This window comes from Simochromis diagramma, unplaced genomic scaffold (genome assembly GCF_900408965.1).
Source record: "Simochromis diagramma unplaced genomic scaffold, fSimDia1.1 OVJJ01000431.1, whole genome shotgun sequence".
Taxonomy (NCBI): domain Eukaryota; kingdom Metazoa; phylum Chordata; class Actinopteri; order Cichliformes; family Cichlidae; genus Simochromis; species Simochromis diagramma.
This window is the reverse complement of record NW_024387259.1, coordinates 528312-538911: the sequence shown is the minus strand read 5'-3', so window position 1 is coordinate 538911 and position 10600 is coordinate 528312. Positions and strand designations below refer to the sequence as shown.

The 10600-nt window shown below is 41.3% G+C and overlaps 1 protein-coding gene across 4 annotated transcripts in view; it reads right to left on the bottom strand.

The window, feature by feature from the left end:
* Nucleotides 1–10600, bottom strand: part of siah1 (siah E3 ubiquitin protein ligase 1) — a 32106-nt gene that overhangs the window by 3412 nt on the left and 18094 nt on the right. Inside the window, exons 2-5 of one of the 4 annotated variants that reach the window (XM_040002225.1) lie at nt 10111–10167; nt 9995–10007; nt 694–875; nt 214–510 (exon numbers count right to left, since the gene is read on the bottom strand). In XM_040002225.1, coding sequence (XP_039858159.1) covers nt 214–510; nt 694–873 — 477 coding nt within the window. In that variant the 5' untranslated portion in view covers nt 874–875; nt 9995–10007; nt 10111–10167. Of the gene's footprint in view, nt 1–213; nt 511–693; nt 1203–9994; nt 10168–10600 lie in introns of those variants that run through there. The other 3 variants (XM_040002226.1, XM_040002224.1, XM_040002223.1) reach the window with 3 other exon arrangements.

The window sequence follows — 10600 nt, the reverse complement described above, 5'->3', positions numbered from 1 at the left end:
ACAAACTCTACACTGTTTATTCAGACTTATTTCTAGTTTATTTCTAAGAGTTTATTCCTAAGTCAAACTTAATTGCAAACCCTGCACGATCCATGTTTAAATAGCATCAATTCAGATAGTCTTCAAAGTGTCTCATCCTCACTTAGTAAAAATGGCACACACCTTTAGGAGCATGCTTTGTGGAAGAAACTGAGGAGCTGAGCAACTTCTAACCTGCAGTGTGGTGATGGACTTGTGCTGGTGCATCAGGTGAGGCATGACTGCATCCAATGATCCCTGCCACTTGCAAGAGGCGCCGGGGCAGGGGCAGGAATACGGCCGAAACTCGCAAAGCTCTTCGTGCTCGGTCTTGTCGGTATGAGGCAAGGTGACTTCGCAGCCTGATGAGGCATACTTGCAGGGGAAAAGGACAGAGTTGGCCACCTTCTCCATGGCCAGGTTCCTGATGGAACCCAGGGGACCTCGGCAGGTGGGGCAACAAGTGAGCTTAGGCCGGCAGTTGGAGCACACCTTGGGAAGAAGAAAAATAAAATAAATTAAAAAAAAAAAAACAATAAAGTATGTTCATGACAAGTTTACTAAAATGTTAATCTTCACAATTATGCTTCTGCAAGAAATTTTACTAGCAACAACAACAACAACAACAACAACAACAAACAGTTCAGGTTCAGTTACAGGCTCGACTGTACACACCAGGTGTCCGGACTGGCACTGGAGGATTGGGGGGAGGACATAGTCGAAGCAGACAGGACACTCAAACAGGCTCGCCAGGTCACTGTTGGAGGCTGTGGTGCCTGAAAGGGTGGGCACACGCTGAGAGGGAGGGCACTTAGATGTTCCTGTGGGCAGCGCGGTGGCAGTCTGGCGACTCATTTCTGACAAGAGAGGAGGATGGTTATGATAAAGCCATAAGCAGATCATATTTTACCATACCATTACCAAGCCTTAGTTAAAAGATAAGTATGACTAATTGTCTAGCCCTCCCTTTGTTGGCAGCTCTTACTCTACATTGGAGTCAAAACAGGTCACTGAGAAGGTGGAAGAAACAGACAAGACAACGGACATGAAGGACAAACATCACGATGTTGATGCTGGTTGCAGAGCATGCAATTTGTTTAAAAACATGCAAATGAAAATATACCAAAATTATAGGGGTGCAACGATACTCGTATCAATATTGAACCGTTCGATACAGTGCTTTCGGTTCGGTACGCATATGTACCGAACAATACAAAATTTTTAATTTATTTTATCAACTTTCCTTCTGACGATGCTGTCTGTGTTGAGCGCTCAGTGGATCTGCGCTCGACAGTGCAGCCTAGGTGGAGTAGTCGAACGCAGATTCACTCAGCGCAGGGCAAGCTAGCGAGACAGAAGCTAAGCTCGTTGCAACATGGCAAATTGAACCTCCCCCACCCTCATTCAGATCTGGTGTTTGGAACTATTTTGGTCTTCATGTGACGTATGACCCTGAAGGTAAGCACGCGTCATGGACTAAAGTAAAACAGTATGTCGGATGTGCCACCAATGCTCAATTACATGGGTGGGAGCTAGTGCGTTAGCACAGTTTGCTCGTTAACGTGTTGGCCGTCCAGCCCCACGCACGGGGCGATCCGCGGTAGCTCGTTAACAGATTTGCCATGTTGTGGCGTTAACGTCATTTCAGATTAACGCTGACAGCACTAGTGGGAACACAACGAATATGACTGCACATTTACTCCGACAGCATCCTAGCGCAAAGACAAGTGGAAGCAGACAAAAACAACAAGCACGCATGCTACAAACTTTACCCGAGTCATTTAGACAGCCGTTAGCACAGGATTCTCCTTATGGGGACCTGATATGTTTAATATGCTGCTGAGAATATAGCCCAGAAGAAGCGTATAGTATAGCTTTTATTTTGAAAGAGCCATTTCTCTGTAATAAACTCTCTTTTCCAAAGATGAGGGATTTCTCCATCAGATAGATTCTTTTTTTTTTTTTTTTTTTTTTTAATTACTTTGTTGTTTCAGCAACATTAAATTTAAAAACTGTACTTTTGAGTTAAAATATACATTTATAATTTTAATAAATGACAAATTAAAAAAAGCATGAACATTTTTGGTATCGAAAAAAAAGATCGAACCGTGACACCAAAGTATCGAACTGAACCGTGAATTTTGTGTATCGCTGCACCCCTACAAAATTAAAGCAATTTTCCCCCCTTTAACACTTTCTTTTACTGGAAAGGTATCAACATGCTATATGACTGTTATATACACCACAGCATATATGTTGACTGTTGAGTCAAGCTGCTAACATTGTTCCCAAATTAAGACGTTTACTTTCCTGTTATTCAAGGTATAGTTTTTGGTTTTGCTTTAGCGCCATAGTGTACAGTTTACACATTCACACATCACCTGAAATATTCATAGACTCAACACTGGGAGGAGTCAAATCTCTGGGAGGGATAAATCAGGAAGGGCATCTGATTCTTTTTGTGTGTGTGGTGGGCTTCATGACAAACCTAATGACTGGTAAAATATCAAAAAGGGACGTGTGATGTCTAATTGTCACAGAAGACCTGTTAAATACTTCAGCTGATGATGCCCATGCTGTTGTGTCCTAGCAGGACTGATGCAGCTAAAGTGTTAGCTCCAACTGTTCATACACAGGTCAGAGCTATAAGGAAAAATTAAATGCCGAAGCAAGACCACAAATTGCGCAGGCATTAAGCATTTTCATCAAACAGACAGCCACAGAAATCTCCATGTTCATTTGGCTTCATGTGCTTTAGTGCAGTTCAGCTGTCTCTGTTAGCAATTTACATCAATTTCCTTCACAACTACAGCCAAATTCACAAATCTTTTCTCATGTATACAATTTCATTTCCTGCTGTCACACAACAGAATGACAGATATATTATGTGAATACAGCCCATAAACTACACAGGAGAAATTAAATGCATTCCCCAAGCTGCTCCTCTGCACCAACTGAATCATTATTTTTGTAGCTTTGCCTAACAAACTTTTCATTCATATGGATTAAAGACAAAAACTGCGCTGAAAGTTCATGTAGTGCATGTAGAAGTAAAGTCATCGCTCAGACCGAGCGTCTCCGTTAGGTCTGTATCAGCAGCTGTGGGGTCTTAGACAACATACTAAATATGCTGTGTTACTCCTACTGGCGCCTTCTAGCCATCACTCAGTCCTCTACACCAGGCAGACCTTTAATGTTAATCAATACTTTATGATATGCATGTTCATAAGAGGATTTGATCTAATGTGTATAGTTTGAGAATTGAAATGCATTACTATACAATTTATATAATAAATGAATAATATTTATATGTACAGCGCGTATGAATATCAATCATCTTTTGGCAATGGATTGATTCCCGTTTGTGTCCAGTCCAGCGTTAGACTGTTCTACTTAGGGCTGTTCGATATAACGATATATATCAGATGACGATATAAAAACGTCTATCGTTTCATTTTACGCCATCGTTTGTTTCCTGGTATCGCAAAATACAGTGGGGCAAAAAAAGTATTTAGTCAGCCACCGATTGTGCAAGTTCCCCCACTTAAAATGATGACAGAGGTCAGTAATTTGCACCAGAGGTACACTTCAACTGTGAGAGACAGAATGTGAAAAAAAAAAAAAATCCATGAATTCACATGGTAGGATTTGTAAAGTATTTATTCGTAAATCAGGGTGGAAAATAAGTATTTGGTCACCTCAAACAAGGAAAATCTCTGGCTCTCACAGACCTGTAACGTCTTCTGTAAGAAGCTTTTCTGTCCCCCACTCGTTACCTGTATGAATGGCACCTGTTTGAACTCATCTGTATAAAAGACACCTGTCCACAGCCTCAAACAGTCAGACTCCAAACTCCGCCATGGCCAAGACCAAAGAGCTTTCGAAGGACACCAGGAAAAGTATTGTAGACCTGCACCAGACTGGGAAGAGTGAATCTACAATAGGCAAGCAGCTTGGTGTGAAAAAAAAAATCAACTGTGGGAGCAATCATCAGAAAATGGAAGACATACAAGACCACTGATAATCTCCCTCGATCTGGGGCTCCACGCAAGATCTCATCCCGTGGGGTCAAAATGATCATGAGAACGGTGAGCAAAGATCCCAGAACCACACGGGGGGACCTGGTGAATGACCTGCAGAGAGCTGGGACCAAAGTAACAAAGGTCACCATCAGTAACACACTACAACGGCAGGGAATCAAATCCCGCAGTGCCAGACGTGTTCCGCTGCTGAAGCCAGTGCATGTCCAGGCCCGTCTGAAGTTTGCCAGAGAGCACATGGATGATACAGCAGAGGATTGGGAGAATGTCATGTGGTCAGATGAAACCAAAGTAGAACTTTTTGGTATAAACTCAACTCGTCGTGTTTGGAGGAAGAAGAATACTGAGTTGCATCCCAAGAACACCATACCTACTGTGAAGCATGGGGGTGGAAACATCATGCTATGGGGCTGTTTTTCTGCCAAGGGGACAGGACGACTGATCCGTGTTAAGGACAGAATGAATGGGGCCATGTATCGTGAGATTTTGAGCCAAAACCTCCTTCCATCAGTGAGAACTTTGAAGATGAAACGAGGCTGGGTCTTCCAACATGACAATGATCCAAAACACACTGCCCGGGCAACAAAGGAGTGGCTCCGTAAGAAGCATTTGAAAGTCCTGGAGTGGCCTAGCCAGTCTCCAGACCTCAACCCCATAGAAAATCTGTGGCGGGAGTTGAAAGTCCATGTTGCTCGGCGACAGCCCCAAAACATCACTGCTCTCGGGAAGATCTGCATGGAGGAATGGGCCAAAATACCAGCTACTGTGTGTGCAAACCTGGTAAAGACCTATAGTAAACGTTTGACCTCTGTTATTGCCAACAAAGGTTATGTTACAAAGTATTGAGTTGTATTTTTGTTATTGACCAAATACTTATTTTCCACCCTGATTTCCGAATAAATTCTTTACAAATCCTACCATGTGGATTCATGGATTTCTTTTTCACATTCTGTCTCTCACAGTTGAAGTGTACCTCTGGTGCAAATTACTGACCTCTGTCATCATTTTAAGTGGGGGAACTTGCACAATCGGTGGCTGACTAAATACTTTTTTGCCCCACTGTAAACTGTTTACGGCAATATTTTTTCATCGTTTTGGTGGTCACTGTAGTGGCTATATTCATTTATTAAAGTTCTCTTTCTCTTATATTTTATATAACCACACTACAGATGGACAAGCGCCTGTTTTTATGCGTTGTGCTTAGCAACAACAACAGTAACAGCATCGCTTGTCCGCTTGTTTATGTTCCACATAAACCTTTCACAATAAAGCTCAAGATCCTGTTGAGACTTTTCAAAATAAACTGAATCACATGAAAGAGCAGATTATTTACGGATGAGAATTTAAAAAAAAAAAAAAAAAAAAAAAAAAAAAAAAGGAGTCGCCAGGTGCTAAAAAATAAACCTTAGACTCAAACGTTAGAACAGGCTTTTCCCAGCAGCACGCCGTGTAATAAATACTCACAAAGAAAACGGCGCCCTTTACAACTTATGTCTAAAGATGTATCGTTTCATGCATCGGTTAAAACGCTCGACTCCAGCTACATGACGCGCAGCTGGAAACACTTCCCGCAAGACAAGCTGCCCGAGATTCACAGAATTTACAGAAAATGTTAAGTTTTTGTGATTTATATCGTTATCGGGACGATAGAATTCTCATATCGGGATATGAGATTTTGGTCATATCGCACAGCCCTAGTTTTCTACTGACCTGAATCATGTTTGTACGGTCTGGTTGCACAAAAGTAAAGCTGTGTGGAAATCAAAAGGATACTGGAATGCAAACCTCTGGCTATAGCCCGATGGTGATGTAGTTGTTTTATATGGTCACATTATCTATCCGTGTTTATAAACAAACATCTGTGAACAGAATAGGAAATCTTGTCCGGTTAGCGACACCAAAAATAATAATAATAATAATAATAATAATAATAATAATAATTTAAAAAAAAAAAAAAAAAAAAAAAAAAAAAAAAAATCAAGAGGAAACTCAGCTTCTTTCCTCCCGTTGCAGCTTGCATGATGATGTGCGGCTACATGTTGGGCTAATCCTTTCTCTCACAGCTAGGCCCAATCCAGCACTTATTACACTCGCCATACACTTAATGTTTAATCTCCAGAATTACAAACACTTCATAGTTAAACAGTCTGTAGCACACAAACCGTGCCAATACCAGAGAGCTTCATTTCCTCACTGAAATCATGATAACCCACTTGGAGCAATCTCAGGAGACTCGTCATTCTACCACACTTCCTTATTTGTATGACCAATGCAAGCTTTTTGATTATATTTAGAGTGGATGGATTCTTAAGGGGTAATAAATTCATCTTTCTGTGAAAACCAAATCTTATGGTTTCTACCATGCTTTAAAAAAGCCTACAGTGCAGGAAGAGTATTCTTCAGTATTCTGTCACTGGTGTAAAACACTGTCATCACTGCAACGAGTCAGCTACGCAGATTTTCTGTCACTTTAATTAAATAACAACCAGACAGTAAAGTGAACTCCGATGTGGTGTGTGGCACTGATGTTTCCCATCGTGCTGTGTAGTTGCCTTTGTAACAGGTTTGTGGATAAGGATGAGATGGCCTGTGAGGCAAAGGAGAGAGGTGGCAGCCAAATGTGACTGGCAGGAAAACAATTGTGTTGAGGAAGAGGAGAATGCACGGAGGCTAATTTACGCAACTGGAAAAGGGGAAAAAAATAAAATAAAAAATGATTGCATCCATAATCCTAAACTTTGAGTTATTAACTGGAAGTTTTGAGAAGCATAAGTCAAAATTTTGAGAAAAATCAGGAAGCCTTTTTCAAAGGTACGTCATTGCTTTGTTACTCGGAAGCAGGAGGTGGATGGCATCAGCTGCCAGTGCTACAGCTGGCAGGCATGAATATGCAAAGTGCTGAGTACTTTCAATGTGGTTTAAGAAATGATGAAATCCTTGCGTTACTCGCCAACATGAATAGCACTTTGTTCGTGTTTACTATACACTGAAAGCTGACTGATGCTGTCCACTACACGATTTTGAGTGAGCTAGTGTCAGGGATATTTTTCCCCATTGGTGGAAACACGTTTCCATCTGAATGAATCAGACATAACCATTTGAGTCAGGAAGGAGGTGGTTTAAAAAAAAAAAAAAAAAAGGAAGGTGGTGTGACGATAGACTGATGGGGTGACACCGCAATGAGGATGCAAGAAGAACAAGAGTGTGCAGAGGGGGGAAGAAGAAAAGGAAAAGAAAAAAAAAGAAAAAAAAAAAAAAGGATAAGAAGAATATTTCTCAGGTCACATTTTTCAGGTCAGTACAGTAATTTGGGTGGACTACATCATCTACTCTGCTCCTTTTTATAGCCCTACCTACCTACAGACAGAGGCAGCACAGGGAGGGCCGGCACACAGGAATAATATGGAGAAGGGACTGTATGTGTGGGAGGTGAAGACAAGACTAGAATCGGCCAATGAGACACCACAGTGATATGTAGACAGACGAAACAGCTGGGAAATTAACACCACCAGCAAACTGCTGCCAAAGCTTTGGTCGTGACTGCTCAATTCACCTAACTTAGCACAAATTTAACAATTTCAAAATGAGTAGAAGAAAACATACTCAGCTGCTGCTGTAGCTGAGTCAGAGGCCCTCATGGGTGGTCTTCTGAGGTCTTCCCGGGCAACTTACCTCCATTTAGCAAGTAAATTATGATGTTTGATAAAACATTTGGGTCCTTGTTTTTACAGAAGGGAAGCACTTCCTCTTTCCCTTTGATGGTGATTCAAAGAACTAGCAATAACCAGCAATTTTTGAAGACCTTTAGAAAAACCAAATAAATAAGACGGTCACTTTGAGACCATCCTCCACTAAGGCCGCCGCTGTACTGTGCCATTTTAGAGCCACATAAGTTTGAATACGCTCTCTTTGCACAAGCTCCAGCTCTCCAGAAAGTGTCACAAATTTCAGCTTTTTACACAATTTTGCTGAAAAACACGCAAACAGCACTAAAAACCCATGTTTTAGCAGTAATAATGACTTCATTTCCTGCTGACAGCGGAGTCATTCGCCAGATAATAGCGTAAACCTGTAGCCACGAGTGTCAAATGTGATGCTTTTATCTACGCCATCATTACTTGTGTAAGCATCCCTCTTATGTCTAGCTTAGTAGCTGGCAGTGCTACCAGTAGGCAGCACTGCCTTACCTGCTAGGGTAAATCTTGTCTGCATGCTCACATGCACACACTCATGCCATGTGCTGAGGTTAAAAAAAAATAAATAAATAAAACATAAATACATAAAAACTGGATCTAATCAGAGGCTGTATTAGCTAGTGCTCCCTGTGCCTGCCTGCCTGTCTGTCTGTAAACACATCTGCTGCGATGGAGATACTGCCTTAGCAGCTATTAATAGAACGTCTTTGCTAGCTAGCATCAGCACCAGGAACAGTGAGACCAAATTAGCTCAGGACTTTCTGCAAAGGCAAGACTGAAATATCTAGCATGTGTTAGCATCACCAGCTTAGCGCTTATGCTTGAAGACAATAGTTTCTTCATAACTGCAGAGTCATTTGTTGTAGATCTATTGAGACCTTTATAAAACTTGTGTACTTGTCAATAATTGGTGTCCACAAAAACACACCGAAATAAAACAGAGCCATATGAATGTAGTCTTAACATGATCATGACAATGTAGAATCTGTTCTGTTCAATCCGACAACTGTGCCATGCACCTCATGCGTTCATGTGAGAGTGGGGAAAGGGAAAAAAGGACAACCATGAACTTACTACTTTGGTAAATGTGGAGGTCAGCTACCAACTGTGTTTCTGTGAAAGGATGTCTGTGTGCTTAAGGCGTGGCTGATTAGTGCTTCTGTCACACGAGAGTACACTGCAGCACCATCTTATTGAAGAATACTGGCTGCATTACTGAACAGAACTAATGTATGGCTCAACATAATTTACTGAAATAGATCATCACTGGACCTCAACCAAGGGGCCATGAAAGGGGGAGAAGGGTTTTGTAGTCTAGCAGCTGAGAAGCAGCGCTGCCACACACACACACACACACACACACACACACACAGTGTGTTGATAGTGATAATATTATAGAGATTACTATTAACAACAGCTGGAATTTTAGCACAAAATGCCACCAACAAACCAGACTAAAGGATACCGAATTATTCTCCTTTGTAGTTTCCTGGCTTGAACATTACATATGATGAAACAATAAGTAGTTTGCGGCATATAAGGCTATAACAAGCTGCGACATGCAGAGCTAAATGGAGTGTGTAGGGATAAACATAGCATCACTTGTTTAGCTGACACATGAGAGGCCAAGGGGGTGCTGCTCCCAAGAAAAAGGAAAAGAATAGACAAGCAGCAACCTTTTGTTGTTAGTAGGTGGTTTAGAAATGACTTCTGCAGCCTGAATTTACTTTATCACCCCCCCCCAACCAAGGGAGAAAAAAAAAAAAAAAAATGATCTAAACACACTGTTGATACTGTTGAGTAATTCAGGACGACTCTTCTCCTTTATAGCAAAATTATACATTACCGAGAAGGGTGCAGCAAAAGGTGTGCGAAGAAGGTAAAAATCATGTGCGCAAAGAGACTGAAGAGACAGGAACAGTGAGTCAGCTAACCAGACAGAGAGAGATACTGCACTGTGTCGAGAGGGTGGACAGGAGGATGACAGAAAGAACAGACAAACAATGACTGTGCACACAGCCTGCTGTGTTCAGGAGAAGCACAAAACGGGAAAAGCTATGCAATGTTCTGTTTAGAAAACAGGCGATCACACAGTAGTGTATGCACGTTTGACAAAAAGGTGAAATAAAAGTCATCTTGCATACCCCTCCATGTGTTACATTAGACAATTACAGTGTGTTAGGTGCTGTCCAAGTGAAGTAAATTAAGAGCACCAAATTCCCAAAACAGGAAACAACTCACCCCGTAGCTAGGACTACAAAAGGAATGAGGACAGATACGGTTAAAAAGCCTGCTGGAAACACTGGTATAAGCACTATAACTGTAGATGAACAGGGGGAAAAAACTAAAATACACACCTTCGTCCATAAGATTTCCAAATAAGGCTTTCGTCTCCTCTTGAAATGTGGGGACCTCTGAAAAAGAAAAGGGAGCAAAGTAAACAAACACAAGTTAGAAAAGCAAAGCTAGAGGGATACTGGTTCAGACCGATCCCACTGTAACAATGTTCCTACCATATAACAGGAATAATAACCATCAAGTAAAGTACACCAAATTACACACATTTTTCACCAGCTAAACATGAAGCCTGGCTTTGTAATTTCTGACAATGTTTAATAACATGCTCAAGTCAGTCCGATAAGCTGGATTTCCATCATGACAGTCTAGTTTTTAAAATGGTGCCAGCTGGCTATAGGAGATCAGGAGGGGCACAGCAGATTTAGTGCACTTCCACGGACTACAACCAGCCTTTCAAGGCATTTAAGCCACTCACTGTGCTGCTAATGCACCATACATTAGCACGAGACTTTATATATATTAAAAAAAAAAAAAAAAAAAAATTTATTC